Below are 18,091 nucleotides of genomic sequence, written 5' to 3'. Positions count from 1 at the left end.
ATGCGATACGGCCTTTTTAGTAAGGTCATCTAGTCTGTCTGCACGTTTTTATCCTCCATGCTATGCGTGATTGCTGAGTGCCTATAGCAGGACAGCCGCGGATACCAGTTTTCGAGTCTTTGGTCTGACACGGGCAGGGATCGAGCCCACGAGCTACCGATCAAGAAGTCGGACGCATCACCATTACACTATCTCGCTCGGCAATATACCCTAGTCTCGACGACGAGATTGGCGCTTCGGCGCGCAGTGTGGCAACGCAACTGACACCGGAGACGCTGGTGTGAGTCCCAGTGAGTGGGAGTTGTCTGTTCTTGGTAAGGGGCGGTCACCCTGCCCACTGCTCTGAATGTCCGATCAGTCAGTATTTTTATTAATATTTTCATCATTTCAAAACATCACAAGACTGCGATACAATGAAAAGATAGGAAGGTGTCGAAACAACTTGCGGAGTAGCCTTTAAGATCAGACACCCACCTTAGCCTAGGCGAAGTAAATAAGAGGCATGCACACTGAATGAAAAGTAATGCAGAGAATATAAGACGCAAGCGACAAAATGAGGTGGCATGTGGCGGAGGGCGAGGTCGATGTTAGGTCGTGGTCCGGTAATCATGAAGACTGGCTAGTATTGATTTAGAAGAAATTGCTTGTATTTCGACTTGAATGCGGACATGCTCGACGACTGTCGGATAGCCGGCGAAATGCTGTTCCACAATTGGGGTCCGGCATACTTGATAGAGCAATGCGTTTTCTTATATTCCGTCCTGATCATATGGTAGTTGTTCTTCGTTGACGCGCGTGTGCTGTACTTGTGCGCTTTTGACTCCGAGGTGAAGTAGTCGTTGAAATCTGGAGACGGGGTTAAACCCGCTAGACGCCAACCCGCCACACGCCAAACGCCACCCTGCGGCTGGGTCTTTCCGTGGCGTCTGGCGTCTGAACGGGTTGAAACGCAGACTGGCGGCTGAATTGCTACATGGCGTCTGGCGTCTGAACGGGTTGAAACGCAGACTGGCGGCTGAATTGCTACATGGCGTCTGGCGTGTGAATGGGTTGAAACGCAGACTGGCGGATGAAGTGCTATATGTCGTCTGGCGTCCAACATTTTAAGACGCCGTACTGCGACATGGCGTTCGGCGTCTGGCAATTTTGAGACCGCCGTGCCGTGTGTAGGTAGCCAGTTGCACAGCGTCTGGTGTACAGGATCTGATTTATAGGCAAAGTTACTCATCAAGATGGAAGGGAAGGCTGGTGGATGAAAGGGATTGATCGCTGCATTATTATATTCGTCGATAGAGGAATAATGTCTGCTACAGTTATTTGTTTGATTGCTGCTCGAGTTTTCTTGTAGCATTGGCAGCAATGACTTGAGCTGAGGACTTTACGCACCTTATTAAAATCGTTACTGCTGAAGAAGATAGTTGCAGTATATGCGAAATCAGTTTTGAAAGCTGTATGATCCTGTTGTGCTAGTACAACACTGGACTAACCTTGTAGAACACAACGTCAGCCCAGAATCACAAGTTTTTTTTTATATAGACTACTTACATTCTGTCCTTCAGACTTCTTAGAAATAGCCTATTCATTCATCCTCGTATGACATAGCTAGCTATCGCTTGCTGTCTATCAACTAAATTCCACGTATTTACGGCATAGCCCTCACATGCGACAAACATCGACATGTAGGCTACAAATGAGATGCAGCCCGTGGCGTCTTGACAGTTAATATATACGACGCCACACGTAGGCATATGCAAGTTAGGTGCACCCCGTCGCGTCTGGATAGTTGATATATCAGACACCAAACGACGGCATATATAAATTAGATGCGTTCTGTGGCGTCTTGATGGTCGATATATACGTCCAGACGCCAAACGGCGACAATCGACATGCACAAATTAGTTGCAGCCCGTGGCGTGTTGATAGCTGATATATCCGACGCCAATCGCCGACATATACAAGTTAGATACACTCCGTGGCGTCTGGATGGTTGATATATCAGACTGCAAACGTCGGCATGTACAAATGAGATGCATTCGATGGAGTCTTGATAGTCGATATTTCCCTTCAGACGCCAAACGGCGACAATCCACATGCACAAATTAGATGCAGCACGTGGCGTCTTGATAGCTGATATATTCGACGCCAAACGTCGACATATACAAATTAGATACACCCCGTGCTATCCTGATAGTCAGTCAGTCAGGTTTATTAATATTTTCATCGTTTCAAAACATCACAAGACTGCGATACAATGAAAAGATAGGAGGGTGTCGAAACAACTTGGAGTAGCCATTAAGATCAGACACCCACCTTAGCCTAGGCGAAGTAAATAAGAGGCATGCACACTGAATGAAAAGTAATGCAGAGAAATATAAGACGCAAGCGACAAAATGGGGTGGCATGTGGCGGAGGGCGAGGTCGATGTTAGGTCGTGTTCCGGTAATCCTGAAGACTGGCTAGTGCTGATATTCATCATCTAGTATCCAATCCACTATACCAGTGGTTCTCATCTCAACCTCCGGTCCGTGGCAAGTTTCCTGCTGGTCCGCCTAATATTTTCGAATTTTATATCTCAATTACAAAATGCAATTTATTTTATATCTCAATTACAAAATGCAATTTATTCAATACTCCGTTTAAAATCCATCGTCCCAAGATACTTGTAAATGTATTCGCATCACGATGCCTAGCAAGTCCGCTGTAGCTCCCAAGTCATTGTTATGCATTACTGTAGGTCATTGTGGTATAACTATGCTGACGCCGTTGCCGTGTGACGAGTAAGGCCTCGGATGATTGACCAACTGTAACGTCTGAGCTCTCACTGTACCAAAAAGCTACATAACATAACATAACATGGTTGGGTTATATTTTTATCTGAACAAGTCACACACAATGTACAATGCGATAAGACACAATGCGATGTCATGAACAGATAGGAGGATGTAGAACGACACGCATCAGTAGCGATCCTTTACTCTAACATCCACCTCGGCCTAGAGTGCCCGATGTCACAGTTCTTTTTCGATGTTGATCTCTTTGAAGCCGCGGCCCTTTCTACTAGTTCTTTTCCATTCATTGTGAGTGCTTTCTTTCGTCGGGTCTTTTTCTGGGCGGCACATGCCGCGCACTCATGTTGGCACTACACGTAACTTGAGTTACGGACGTTTTGAGTGCCGTTAAAAACTCATTTTAGGTCTGAGGATACTTTATGATCCGCTCGACCGCAATTGAGTTTTACTCAGTACTAAAGCATGCGTTACTTGGTAACCGTAACTGAAGTAACCTCTATGATCTCCACCCTTAGTCACTAAGTGAAGTACATGAATTCAGGGGCACCTTTGCCCGCTCAATTTTCGAGTTTGACATTGTAATATTATAGAATAACATTTTGATATGCATGCATATATATGAAATTGTCAGTCCAAGAAGTGCTGTCTGACTGCTGGGGACACATTGCTCATTGCTCATGCATGTTTCTGTTTTCTAGGCTACATTCTACCATGTCGATTGAAGTCTAGCTGTGTAGGCTATGCAACGCGTGGCGAAACACAGAAGTCACTACCATTGCGCTAAACTTCATGGGCGGCGCGGATCATCTCAGTATTAGTTAGCTAATGTCTGTGGCAATCCGCCACCGCTCAAGAAGAGCAAGACGGCGGAGAGAAAAAGTTGAAGGCAATGCAAACAAGGGCGTAGCCAGAAAACATTTATTTGAGGGGGCAGTTTAAGGAAGCTCCCCCGTGGGAACACCTCGCAGAACCGTATGTAATTCCATGGGCAATTTCATCACTATACCCTTTATACATACGATTCTTAGACGCACACACACACACACACCCTATGGAAGCTCCCAGTTGCCAACTATAGCTTGTATTGGGCGATCGTTTCACGGACGAGCCAGGAACCAGGAAATTATTGCAACAAATGCAACAGTAAAAAGCCAAATGCGATGATCACGGACTAGGTATAGAATTGCAAAGTTGATTTGTCCAGTATTTTATCGGTGACGTCTGTGACCGGCTGATATTCAAGGATTGTTGCTACCCAGGGCAAGAGCTACCACCTGGTCATTGTTATTGTACTCATTGCACTGTAGATTAATCTCAATAAAGTTACTTATTGTCATTCATTTCCACGTGTATATGCAGTCTTGGGTATGAGATAGCTGCGAGTGTAAAGAGAGGCAGGAGAGACTAGACGCCGATACTAGCCAGGGGTAATCGTCAGCAATTGGAGCAATCGAAATAACTTTCGTCCAAATTAGAATGATGTACGCAGTTTTTTAATTATATGAGAATTACTGATTTCGCAAAAACCGGGAAATTGAATTAAATCACGAATCAGAAAGAAACGCAAAATTCTGGTTCAGTTCATGCGCCCGATATCTAACACGGCGTCTCAAAATTACAGACGCCGAACGCCATGTAGCAAATCACCCGCCACTCTGCGTTTCAACCCATTCACACGCCAGACGCCATGTAGCAATTCAGCCGCCAGTCTGCGTTTCAATTCGTTCACACGCTAGACGCCAACCCGCCACACGCCAAACGCCACCCTGCGGCTGGGTCTTTCCGTGGCGTCTGGCGTCTGAACGGGTTGAAACTATAGATAACTAACCTACGGATAGATAGACAACACCCGTCGTCACGCTTGCTTGCTCGGAGGAAAATACTGCTCAACAATCTGAACGCAACGTAATTGCCAATCCCACAGCTGGCGACCCAAACGCTCAAATTAAATAAATCTAATCTTATTTGAAAGCTACTGTCGCACTGATTCTGAAAATGTACTTTATAGTCGCATCAAGGCAATGGAACCATCCCGAAATAGTTTTCAAAGTCTGAAAATCGGCATTGTTCTAAACAATCGCAGCGACGCACCACAATGGCCATAACAATGCCCCTTGCGTGGTTGCGATTGTTCAGAACAATGCCGATTTTCAGACTTTGCGGTGTATTTCGAGGCGGTTTCATCGTCCTGATCTGATTTTAGTGTATATTTTCGGAATCAGTGCGACAGTAGCTTTCAGATAAGATCAACTTTATTCAATTTGAGGGCTCGGGTCGTCAGCTATGGGATTGGCAATTACGTTGCGTTCAGATTGTTGAGCAGTATTTTCCTCCGAGCAAGCAAGCGTGACGACGGGTGTTGTCTATCTATCCGTAGGTTAGTTATCTATATTGAAACGCAGACTGGCGGCTGAATTGCTACATGGCGTCTGGCGTCTGAACGGGTTGAAACGCAGACTGAGGGACATTGACCGCAATGGAGCTGAAGTGAAGAAAACCAACTGAGCACGGATAAACGGCGAGAGTATCTCATTGCCTATCGCATTAATCAGTACCCAGAAGTAGCTCTTGGTTTCTAAAAGGTTATGGTGACCCCTGGAGAATGGCACAACCGTAAAAATCACGAATGAACAATGTTATATCGGGCACTATACAGAGGTGGATCCCAGATTGAGAGACCGTATAGTTGTAAACGTGGTAGCTCTATGGCGCCAAGGGGTGACAAAATCCCGACTCAATGCATCACCGTCATGCTGGTGGTCTGGAATTTCTAAACACATTGAAGAAATCGTCAGAAATTGCGAAAAATGATTAGAGCATCAGCGAGAAAGGGTGGAACCGATGCTGTCAGCATCCTTCCCAGAGAGACCCTAGCTGGTCCCGTGTTGGTGCCGACTTCTTTCAATACCAGAATTCCATGTACCTGCTAACCGTTGACTACTACTCCTGGGACATTGATATTTGCATTGTCTCGAAGACAGTAAACACAGCAGAGACAATTCTGAAAAGATTTTTAGTAGGCAAGGCATCTGCGTGACTTTGGTCACAGATGCGTCTATGTTCTCTTCCCGTGACTTAATTTGCATCCTTTTGCGAAAGCTGGAAAATCGAATATTGATTGTGTGTGACTTGTTCAGATCAAAATATAACCCAACCATGTTATGTTATGTTATGAATATCATATTATGTCATATCATATCATGAAAATTGAATATCATGCCCTCACCTAGATATCCCCAAGGGATCCCGGAGCCTGATTGTGCAGTTCAGACCATTAAAAACCTCCTGCAGAAATGTGACGATGAATATCTGGCGCTACTCACATACCGCAACACGCCATTGGCTCTCGGCTACTTGCCGGCAGAATTGAGCAATGAGCATGGGCCGCAAACTAAGAACAAGAGTATACCGTGTCATCCAGATGATCTTCTGTCCAAATCTGTCGACCGAACCACCGTGAAGAAAGCCGAAGCAGTTTACCGACGCAAAGTGACTCGTGACTACATCAAAAGACACAGAGTAGCCTACCTGGCGATGAATTCAAGGTGGGAGATCGAGTCTGGATTCCGGACTGCAAATCGCAAGGTGTTGTGAAATAACTTGACACCGACACTCAACCCAGATCATTCATATCAGAACTGGGCGTGGCACCTTCAGAAGAAATCGCCGAATGGAGCGGAGGTACCAGACGGATAATACCCCGCAAGACGGCGTCGACATCACCACCAGTGAAGCAGCTGAAGAATTCAAATTTCCCGATTAAGGGGGAGATAGCAGTTCGAGCGCTACTATAACTAGTGTCGATCGCGATGACCATCATCAGGCGCCGCTAGTCCGGCGGTCGGATCGGAACAGAACCGCGCCTCGCAGATGCATCGAGGAGTATACTGATGTAGTTGTAGGAGTAGTGTCTGTAAATATGTGGTGTTCTTCATTACCCCTTGCTTGTCAATTGCTTCGTGCTTTTTGTACCGCGTTCTTCATGTATGTACCGCTAACCGCCTCAATTCGGATTGTTTATTGTCTTCATGCTACTGTGCTTGCGCCACTAGGGTGTGACGACATCGCAGGTGCTTCGGGGCTTAGTCGTCAGCACTGAATACACTTGAGAACTACACCACGTCTCGTATATTAGACAGACCGTCAGTCACGTTACTACAGTATTCCTAACTAGTCGTTTCGGAATCCTCCTATCGGTCATCGCATCCTGTCTTGTATATACAATATAGGCTACATTGTACATTGCGTGTGTCTTGAGCGGATCAAAATATATGATCTGACGATTTTATTGCGATCATAGAGACTTGTAGTCAGACCTGGTCAGTAACGTAGTACCTCTACTTTTTCGAAGAACTCAAGTAGTTTTCCGCTACTTGCGGTACTTACTCAAGTTATTCTATTTTTCAGCTGCTTCTACTTCGTAATATTTTGTGATCTACTTAATTACATTTCGCTATTTTTGGATTGCAAGTAGAAGTAGTTTAATTCGCTAATCCTAAAGATAGCTTGAGGAATTTCGTTGCTGTCTTCACATAGGCTAGTACCAACATTTGATTTGCATAAAAGTTGAGTAAATCATTTTTGTCGCGCTTCGCATACAGTAGATATGGAGTGGTGATGCGAATATGTTTTCACGAAATTATCGGTGAACATAATTTAGGTTAACTACGGGCTTTATAATATGGAGAGGGGGGGGGGCGCCATGCCATGATATTTTCTAAAACGGGGTGCATTAAACAAATGATTAGTATCGCATCTTCATATCAATACTATAATTTGCATCCCAGGATGCGAAAGAATGCTTAGGCTATTCTGTCGAAAATTGATACCTCCTGGGATCAGCAATCAGCAATCTACACCTTCCGCATAGCCCAATTTGCAGCCTTTGACAATACATGCTAACGAATTACGAACTACTTCGGTTCGGTTTATTAGCAATTTTTATCAGTTCAATAAACCACAAAAATTTCGATACAATGACAAGATAGGAAGGTGTCGAAACGACTTAAAGACTATTCCAAGTCGTTTCGGCACCCTCCAATCATTTTCCAGTCCCTCTCCCGAATGACCCGCTCGAACATCCACATTACAGATTTCGCATGTTTTGACGTTTTTTTTTTAGCTGTGCATGTCCAGTGGCCTGGCTGTCAAAGCTATAAAGGAGGATGAATTCCAAAAAATGAGGACACTTAGGCGTTCTCAGACGACATTTTCGCCCACTGGAAATATAATGGAAATAAATCAAATTCTGCTGCATCATGATTTGCTTCACCGGGTTTTCCGTACGGGATGATAAGCCATAATACCGTGTGAGAAGAGCGTTTCTGGTTGCTTACGAACGTATCTTCGGAAAATTATTCCACGGTTGCGAATTATCTACCAACTTTAACTCTTCAGCGAGAAACATGTCGCGATACGATCGTGCTATAACCGTATTTTCCCCTGATGGACATTTATTTCAAGTAGAGTATGCTCAGGAGGCAGTAAAGAAAGGTTCAACCGCAGTAAGTACGGTATACCTTATTGCGTTGCCACTATTTATAAATGTCGTTAGCTTGGCTATAGCAAAACGCAACGAATAATACACTGTAATTTGCAGTAATGCACATTGTGCAATCTGATGCTGACTTGCACCTTGCAAATTTGTGGAGCTCTTAAGATTGGTGGTCTCCAAAATTATCAATAGTAAATACCGTAACCAATTTTGAAATACCGTGACAGTGAGTCCGTGACCAAGGCATAAAAACTTTCAGGTTGGTGTTAAAGGAAAAAATGTCGTCGTACTGGGTGTGGAAAAGAAGACAGTTGCAAAACTGCAGGAAGAACGGACTGTTCGAAAGATCTGCAACATTGACGAACACATTTGCATGTCATTTGCAGGTTGGTGGCCACTGGCCAGTAGGCCTATACTATTTTATGTAGAATACGTATTCGGTCACATGTTTTCACCAATCACCATGGTAGAATTGGAGTGAGATACTAAAATATAACTTGTGCAGATGCTATAAAATATCAAGACAATGTTCTTTTCGATTGGCTGCTTGTAACGATTACGATTATGTTGATGCTCTGTTACTGCAAGAATGTCTTCAAAAACCTAATTATAATGTACCATTTTATAGGTCTGACCGCGGATGCTCGAGTCATAATAAACCGTGCTCGAATCGAGTGTCAGAGTTACCAGCTTTCGATGGAAGATCCTGTAACTGTCGAGTACATCACGAGATATATCGCTAGCTTGAAACAGGTGTGTTGAAATTTAGGTCTGGGTGCAATGGTTCGAGTACTTGAAAATCTGAATCGGGTATCAATTCTAAAGATTCAAACCAAGTAGTTTGACCGAGTACTGAAATTATATGCTCCTTACCACTAAGAGTTCGTATCAATGAAAATTATAGTTACGTTAGTATTTTTCACTGTGGAAACCTTGAAACCTCGAATGGTCGTATCGCAACATACAAAACTAGTGTGTGTTAGGGGAGATGAAGTTCTTATGACGCTGTGATCAGCCCTCGGTAGGGTTGTTCAAAAATAACTTTTTTCAGGATCACGGGGATTCAGTAATTGAATTGTTAGGTTGCCTAAAAAAACGCTGCATACCAAATTTGACTCGATTCCGACCGATATACGCCAACGCAGAGCAAACAGAAATTTTCAAATTTACTATCAAAATGAAAAATAAATATTTCAAAATTTGACCCCATGAAATTGTTGAGCTGTCTACAAAAACGCTCAAAACCAATCTGACGCAATTCCAACCCGTAGAAGCGAAGTTATTGCAGCTGAAATAGCAAAGATAGCAAATCCTAAAATTTTTAATGAAACGCACAAATAACTTCGCTTCTACGGGTTGAAATTGCGTGAAATTTATTTTGCATCGTTTTTGTAGACAGCTAAACAATTTTATGAGGTTGACAGTAAAATTTGCAATTATTTTTAATCTATAATAAATTCAGAAATTTCAATTTTCTTTGCGTATACTGGTTGGAATTGAGCCAAATTTGTGAGTAGCGTATAATCAGTGAATCCCCAGGATCAGTAAAAAAATTATTTTTCAACAACCCTAATCTACAGCATTGCCACAAATTGTAAGGATATAGGCGACGTAGAAGTAGGAGCAACATTATATTCTTTGTGGAAGCATATAAGGTAAATGTTAGAACTTTCCATATCTTTCGTACTGTATCCTTGAATACTCGATTCACACAAGTACCAGATTTTCTCCAGCCCAATTCAAATCACTCGTTTCAAGAACTTGAAAATACACCTATCAATCTGTTTTTAGAGGTACACGCAAAGCACTGGCAGACGTCCGTTCGGACTGTCATCTCTGGTAACAGGGTTTGACAATGACGGCACTCCTCGTTTATACCAAACAGATCCTTCTGGGACGTACCATGAATGGACGGTTGGTCAAAACTTTACTACTCTCAGTATGAGAAATCATTTTCAATGGCAAATGGCATTACATTTTAAGGCTAACGCTATCGGACGTAGCGCAAAGACAGTTCGGGAATTTCTGGAACAAAACTACAAGGATGACGTAATCAATAATGAAGCGGAAACCATCAAACTCACTGCTAGAGCTCTGCTGGAGGTGGTTCAGTCGGGAAGCAAAAGCATTGAACTCGCTGTAATTAGGCACAAGCAACCAATGCAGGTTCGTTAGTGGTGTCAAGTAACTGTTCTCCAATAGGCAAAGGTGGCCAGTAAAGAAGTATTTCTCATTTTCAAAGTACTACGGGTAGGTCTTGCCCTCTTGCACTATTTACTCAGAGCTTATAATTTAATACTGCTTATACTTCTACACTTATAGAATTTTAGAACTACTTACTCAATTGGATATAAGTCGAGACTACTTCTACTTCAGTTGTCAGTTTTTTAAGCAAACTAGGCCTAAAATACATACTCTTTTTATACTTGAAGTCACTCCACTTCTTTGTAGCCTACTTGAGTAGAAATTTAGGATGTTACTTGTACTTCTAATCGAGTATCAATGATCAGAGGTGGTCAAACTAGCCACCATCGGTACTACAGTAGAAGTAACGCTGTAAATTTCTACTCGAGTACAAGTAGCGATTTACTATTAAAAAGTAAGTAGTCTGAAAATTGTCAAGTAGAAGTAGTTTGAAATAATTGTCACTTGAGGAAGTGATGCGAGTAGGCAAAATCTACTTGAAATACTTTGTTATTGACCACCTCTGCCAATATGAGCAATTAGGAGTGGATACTGATGTCATAACCAACCATGTTTCTTTTTGACATATGCCTTAGCTTATTTTGGGACAACACCTCTGGTCATAACTAATCCATCATTTGCCACCTTTTTCAACTTTGCATCACTAAATAGATTGCTGTGTGCTTTCATGTGCCACACAGTCAGTTTCACTGGACTGGCCCTGCAGTACTCAATAACACCTTCCCTTCCACATTTCAGATGCTCTCCACAGAAGAAATAGAAAAGCTTGTCAAACAGATTGAAAAAGAGAAAGCGGAAGAAGCAGAGAAGAAACAACAGAAACTTTCGAAAAGCTCTTCGTAAAGATACAGACTGATCAACAAAACTATCCTCTCGGCTACCTGCAGCTGCAAATACAAAAAAAAATCACATACGCAGCTTTCCTGTGTGTCACTATCAACTTTTTTTGAACTGGTCTGCTTTCAGCAACCGAAAATAGTATAAAGCGGCAATAGCAAATAATATTACAGCACCAGCAAGGGCATTCATGATTGAACTGTGGCGTAACGTCGCTCTTGCTGTAGCATTTGTAGGACTCTGAAAGGTATATAAAGGCAGAGAATTTAAACATATCTTGAGATTATTGAAGGTAGACACTTTCAATATTCATATTGAAATAATCCGCAATATTTCAACACTCCTCATCTGCAACTGGTACAGAAAAGAATATCCATTGTGTATGTGTGTGTTGCTGACGATTACCCCTGACGAATGTCGGCCGAAATTCATTTGGTTATATTTCGATATGAATAATTGAGTATACTATTCAATATGGCCATATTTTTCAGTTAAAAAGATCTGGCTGTCAGTCCGCGTAAGTACCTTTTTTGGCTCTCCTGACACCTGGCCTTTTGGCAGCGTAGGCGCAAGCGCTGGATTAATGACTTTACCATCCGAGATTCTCCTGCCCTTCATGTAATGTTTCCCTGTGAAATGACAGCGCTGTGTTATGTGTGCTCGGGGCTCATGTGATAGTGAATAATTACCGGTTTCATATATTTCAACATCGAACATCTTTCCCATCAGATCCTCCTCCATCGTCACCAGAACCTAAAGATTACTCAATGTCTTAATTGAACCGTGAACATTGCACAATTTAACGACTCACTTGCTCGTAATATTTGTTGTGCCCTACAAAGTGCTTCTTGTCATGCGAGATTTCCGTGACCAGAACAGTGTGCGTGGTGCCGAGTTTGTGTTCGTACGGCATGTACTTCTGGAATAAATCCGAGAGCCGCTTTGTTCTTCTTTTTATCTTGAAATAGTCAGAACGCCTTTATAGAGCATGGGACAATGAACACCACGGCTAGGAGCTGACAATAGCAATTGGTGGGGCTGGGCAGACTGACTCTCAGTATTCGAATTTAGCATTAATTCTAAAGCTTCGAATGGAGTAGTGAAAGAGTTTTCTTTTTCCAGAGTACTGCTAATGAAACGCTACTGGACACTGACTGAGTAAATTTATGTATGGGTAATGATACTTTCAATACTATGTCCCACTGTGTAAGGTTGTAAACCTCGATTGGTGGTGTCACAGCATATGGAACATGAAGGGCTGCTGGCACTGATTCAATTGTTCAGATCTGAATCGAGTATTCCTTCTGAAATTGAGCACTCCTTGTTAATTTGAGAATCATAGTTTCGATACCATCTTCCACTGAGAAAGCCTGTAAACCTCTCTTGGTCATATCACAGCATACGAAAACACGTACGGTGGTGCAAAGCTACGCATGTTAGTGGAAATCATATGTGTGTGAAATCGTGATCAACCCACAGCAAGTGTGCGAGATAGATATGGTCGAAAAAATTTCAAATAATATAGGTTTATAATCAGAGGTGGTTAAAGTAGTCAAGAAAGCTACTCAAGTAGAAGTGGCCATGAAAAAAATTTACTCAAGTACGAGTAGAAGTACTTCTTCCATAAGCAACCAAAAACTACTTGAAGTAGGATTGATTGACTTTAAATCTACTCAAGTAAGTCGTTGTGAAAACTACCGTAATTCGTTCACATGAACTGTCAAAAGGTGCAAATTGAGCTATGCGAAAGGTGCCAAGCTTGATTCATATAATGCATACCAGGAGGTATCCAATTTTCGACAGCATAAGCATTCGCCCGCATCATGGGATGAAAATGATAGTATTGAAATGGAAATGCGATACTAATCCTGTTTACTCCAACAGCACGTTTTAGAAAATATCATGGTATGGCGCCCTTCCCCATATTATAAGGCCCGTAGTTTAGTCGAAGAGCAATACGGGGAAGTCGTATAGGATACGGTGTAAACACTTTGCGCGATTAGTACAAGTTGATAAATAATATGGTGGATCGTAACAATGCCATATTGTGTAGCTTTATTTACGTTATGATGAGCCATATATACTGTGATGAAATATTTCATAAGAACGAAGGGCGACAATGCGGTGTGAACGGAACCACGCCAACCCGTTACCTAAATTACATTTACCGATACTTACGTGAAACCATACTGGTCGCGCTCACGCGACGAAATTTCTGGGCTTTGATCAACTTTTATGAAAATCAAATGTTGATGCTCCGTGAAAACACCCCCGAAATTCCTGAGGCTATCCTCCTGATTGGAGGATTAAACTACTTCTACTTGACAAACTGAAAATAGCGAAGTAAGTAGATCACAAAATATTACGAAGTAGAAGTAGCGAAAATCAGATCTACTTGAGTAAGTACCAGGAGTAGAGGAAAACTACTTGAGTACTTCGAAAAAGTAGAAGTACTGACCACCTCTGTTTATAATGTAATATAGAACTGTCGTTACAGTCATTGTGGCTGCATAAAAGGTACATATTTCATTCATACTGTTACTATATCGTGAAACTGGACTCAGCTATCTGATTTTGCCTAGCCACACGAGGGAGCATAATAAGTGCAGATGCTGGATTCTTACCTCTTGCCTATCGATTTGTGGCATACGCGCTGCCGGAGTCCCAGGTCTCGGAAAGAACTGATTTATGAACAGACTAGGGAATTCATATTTCGCGCATAGCGTCAGTGTCTCTTCGAAGTCCTGAAAACATTCGTCGCATTGTTGCGAGGGTCTTACAACTGAACGTATACATTCTACCTCGTCAGACTCCGACGGGAAACCGCAAATGATGTCAGTGGCGATTGTGACCCCAGGAACTGACTGCCGTAATGTATCTACGACATTACTGGAAAATATCAACTTGAATATTTACTGGACTTGTCAAGTTTGAAAATCTGAAATCCGACTTTACCAGAAATCTTCTCTCGTGTACTCGCGCCTCATTTCGTATAAGGTGCGGTTAGATCCGGCCTGTACCGGCACATGCATGAATGCGTACACTCGTGGATGGCTCAGGATTTTGCCCATTTCCTGAATTCAATATCGATTACATTTACTGACAACTGATTGTAATTCCGAATTGTCTAATTAGACCAAAATGCCGGAAATTTTAATTTTGGGTTTCCTGAAAATGCTACAAGAGAACTGTCGGCCTATAGTGCACAACAAGACAGGCTGGACGTACAGACATTTGCCATTCTCGTGATAAGGAATGAATTTTAAGAATATACTCGGATTTGATATGATCTGAACTTGATTTTGTTGTATTTCTATCTAATTCAATTTCCGAGTTCTTGCAAATCCAGTAATTCTAATGAAATTTGCAACAAAACTGTGTACCTATAATTCTAATGTAACTCAAGAAAGCTGACAATAATTGTCCAATAGGGCTCTTCAAATATGACTTTTTTTCTCAAATCGTACTACCTACTTGATGAAATTGTTAGGTTACCTAATTTAAGCCTACACACCAAATTTGGTTCAATTCCAACCAGTAGCCGCATTGCTACAGAAGAAAGTTTCTATTTATTACATAAAAATAAATAGCAAAAAATTTGAAAATTTCTGTTCACCCCATGAAAGTGTTAGGTTGTGTATAGAAACGATGTTCACCAAATTTGCTCAATTCCAACCAGTGGAGGCGGAGTTATGGCCGTCGAAAAATTCGGATTTGAATAAAATAGTAGTTACGGTGGGCACCACGATAATAAATAATTAAAGAATTGGTCACCGTAAATACTATTTTATTTAAATCCAAATTTTTCGACGGCCATAACTCCGCTTCCACTGGTTGGAATTGAACCAAATTTGGTGAACATCGTTTCTATACACAACTTAACACTTTCACGGGGTCAACAGAAAATTTTCAAATTTTTTGCTATTTATTTTTATGTAATAAATAGAAACTTTCTTCTCCTGTAGCAATGCGGCTACTGGTTGGAATTGAACCAAATTTGGTGTGTAGGTTTAAATAAGGTAACCTAACCTTTTTATCAAGTAGTAGATTTGAGAAAAAAAGTCCTTTTTGAAGAGCCCTATTGTCCAACTAATTTCTAATTGTCAAACTCTAACTGATAATTTCCAAGCCACATCACAAACCTCGAGATGTTCAAGAATGTAGGGTGGGTTCGTCATTCCGATTCTCATCATGCAGCCTTCCGGTATAACCTCCACAAGCTCCCAGAGAAGTTCCGGCAACGAGACGCCGATATCGCGACCGTAGGCTCCTGTATCTTCACTGGTAATCCATATCTCGACTACCCCTTCTGCACGAACATAATCGCACGGTGAGAATTCAGCTACAGCAGTGAAAACCTTCGGCAAGCCCTAACTTTCGGTCTAGTCAGAGTCACGATAACAAAATCTACTACATTACATTATAATACCGGTACACATTGGGGTTGTAAAAATAATTTTTTTAAAACAGAAAAACAGACTCCGGGGATTCACTGGTTAAATTGTTAGGTTGCCTATGAAAACTATGGAGATCAAATTTAGATGTGAACGCACAGGAAGTTTGAAAATTTTGAATATATTATAAAAAAAAATTTTCAATATTTTCAAATTTTCCTGTCATCCCCCTGAAATTGTCGAGTTGTCTACAAAAACGATGCAAAACAAATTTGACGCAATTCCAACCAGGAGAAGCAAAGTTATTTGAATCATTAATAATTCTGGGATTATCCACCGCCGAGGTTAATTAACTGCAATAACTTTGCTTTTATCAGTTGGAAGTGAGCAAAAATAGTCCTTTTAGAAAACTGAGCAATTTCGTGGGGCTGACAATAAAATTTTGAAAATTACTTGAAACTCTGTTATTTACAATTTACAGCTCTGTTTGGGCGATACGACTGATACTGAATGCCTCACATTCATAATATAGTAATTTTCCTCACTTTACACAGGTTCTGGCCCTATTTTGCAAACACAAGTACTAATAGACGAAATACAAATAATGTGGTAGCTTACTATCCTTCGCAGTAACAATGAAATGCATGTCTTGCCCGTTTGAGACCCGAGTCAATATCCAAATTGCCTCAAGTCGAGTCATTTTCCAGATATTAGAAATGACTCCAGTCAAGTCGAGTCACCATAAAAACTCGGCTCTGAGCTAGATTAACCTACCAGTAAATGACTGCACGACTCTGTTTTTGATTTCCTGGATTGAATAGCTGCCAAGGTCGCCGCGGGCGTGCTTAGTTTTGCAGTAGGTACACGCATTTAAGCACCTGTCAAAAACCATACGGTCAATTTCACTTCAAATAAGCCGGATTCGCACAAGCTCACCCGGTATTGATGCTGATTATTTCTATCAAAGGATTCCTCCGAATTTTTGGGAGATCAAGTCGCGCTCCACCTGTCTTTTTACCGTTTTCTTTCTTCTGTCCGAAAAGACGGACTGCATTACCTATAACATTTGATAGTTTGAATAACTACAGTTTGTATATTGTAGAGAACAGTGTTGGGATCAAGTCACTACCTTCGAGTCACAAGTCATATTGAGTCATTGCATATTTTGACTCAAGAAAAGTCAAGGCACTCAATTTGTGAATGTGACTCGAGTCAAGTCAGCGCATTGTGGAAGATGATTGAAGTACAAATTAAGTTATGTTAATTCTGAATCAAACATATGTATAGTTAATTATGATCGCAAAATTGCGTTGCATCGAAACGACTCAAGCTTGCTGTAAAGACATTTGCCATGCTCATGCTTATGAGGAAGAACTCTAATTTGATACGAACTAAACTCCATTCAATGTCCAAGTTTTCGCAAGTCTAATAATTCTAATCTAATTTGGAGAAAACTGTAGCCACGATTCTAATTTTGATCTTATTTGGAAATAACTGTGTAGCTATTATCCTAATTCTACTCCAATTTGGAAAAAAACTTTATAGCTGTAATTCTAGTTCTAATTTGGAGAAGCAGAAAATTTTCCAGCTGTCCAAGTCTGCATACAAGTACAGAAATTTAGTCGCGATCGATCACTACTGGACGACTTGAAATTGACTCGAAAATTCTGCTTAGAATCACGAGTCAAGTCATCTTAACACTGGTAGAGCACAACAATATCAGACCTTTTAAAGTTTCCTCCACAACCTCTACGACACGGTCTATTTGCTGTACGCCTATTAGAGAGAGGCCTTTCGTGTATTCTTGACGAGGTGCAGCTTGAGGAACACAACCCGCAACCACTACTGGTTTTCCGTTTGTCTTTGCTTTTCTAAAGCAATCGAGAATCGATGGTTAGTTTCGAAGGAATCATCACGTAGACTAGGGGTTCCCAACCTGGGGCCTGTGAGCCTTTTTCAAGGGAGCCATGAAAATCATCTCTACCAAGTCTACTCCGTTTGATAATAACATAATAATGAATATTATATCAATTAAAATATTAGTACAGCAATAAGCCACTTCTTGACCTTGAGGTTACTTTCTTCCCTCCATCCCCAAACCAGCGCATTTAAGACATTGTTACGACAAAACAAGCTCAACCATCAGATTACCTGAATATGTACCAAGGTGAATATATTTTGACCTAAATAACGGAAAATTTTGCTCTAAAAATTGAAAACTTGACACTAAATAACTTTTAGACTATTTTTTGAGCTGGCGCTACAATTTTGACTTTCTTGACATGTCGAAAAATAATCACCCTGGTAAAAACTAATTAATGTAAGCCTATCATGTTAATTGCGTGTAGTATTAATAATATTTTATCTTTCAT

General features: G+C 41.4%; 4 protein-coding genes across 5 annotated transcripts in view; 2 read left to right on the top strand and 2 right to left on the bottom strand.

Annotated features, from left to right (window-relative positions):
• Nucleotides 1-18,091, bottom strand: part of LOC145457413 (kielin/chordin-like protein) — a 298,320-nt gene that overhangs the window by 52,148 nt on the left and 228,081 nt on the right. The gene's annotated exons all lie outside the window — the stretch shown is intronic.
• LOC145457432 (uncharacterized) overlaps nt 1-18,091 on the top strand; it is a 63,478-nt gene that overhangs the window by 25,347 nt on the left and 20,040 nt on the right. The window lies entirely within an intron of this gene.
• On the top strand, nt 8,083-12,270 carry LOC145457441 (proteasome subunit alpha type-7-like). The gene is made up of 6 exons (XM_080335666.1): nt 8,083-8,293; nt 8,543-8,669; nt 8,912-9,036; nt 10,075-10,197; nt 10,267-10,449; nt 11,227-12,270. The coding sequence occupies exons 1-6, from the start codon at nt 8,195-8,197 to the stop codon at nt 11,329-11,331; spliced, it is 762 nt and encodes a 253-aa protein (XP_080191792.1). The 5' UTR covers nt 8,083-8,194; the 3' UTR covers nt 11,332-12,270.
• The window catches only part of LOC145457416 (threonylcarbamoyladenosine tRNA methylthiotransferase-like), a 264,970-nt gene continuing 258,286 nt past the window's right edge, over nt 11,408-18,091 (bottom strand). The window contains exons 4-14 of one of the 2 annotated variants that reach the window (XM_080335635.1): nt 17,445-17,590; nt 16,656-16,776; nt 16,494-16,597; nt 15,468-15,634; nt 14,281-14,399; nt 14,127-14,214; nt 13,950-14,069; nt 12,137-12,283; nt 12,015-12,078; nt 11,851-11,954; nt 11,408-11,565 (exon numbers count right to left, since the gene is read on the bottom strand). In XM_080335635.1, the coding sequence (XP_080191761.1) occupies nt 11,425-11,565; nt 11,851-11,954; nt 12,015-12,078; nt 12,137-12,283; nt 13,950-14,069; nt 14,127-14,214; nt 14,281-14,399; nt 15,468-15,634; nt 16,494-16,597; nt 16,656-16,776; nt 17,445-17,590 (1,321 nt within the window). In that variant the 3' untranslated portion in view covers nt 11,408-11,424. Of the gene's footprint in view, nt 11,566-11,850; nt 12,079-12,136; nt 12,284-13,949; nt 14,070-14,126; nt 14,215-14,280; nt 14,400-15,467; nt 15,635-16,493; nt 16,598-16,655; nt 16,777-17,444; nt 17,591-18,091 lie in introns of both variants that reach the window. The other variant, XM_080335634.1, reaches the window with a different exon arrangement.

The sequence above is a fragment of the Botryllus schlosseri genome, chromosome 15 (assembly GCF_051294905.1).
Source record: "Botryllus schlosseri isolate E-star chromosome 15, Bs_hap1, whole genome shotgun sequence".
Classification (NCBI taxonomy): Eukaryota; Metazoa; Chordata; class Ascidiacea; order Stolidobranchia; family Styelidae; genus Botryllus; species Botryllus schlosseri.
This window is presented reverse-complemented; position numbering and strand designations above follow the sequence as displayed.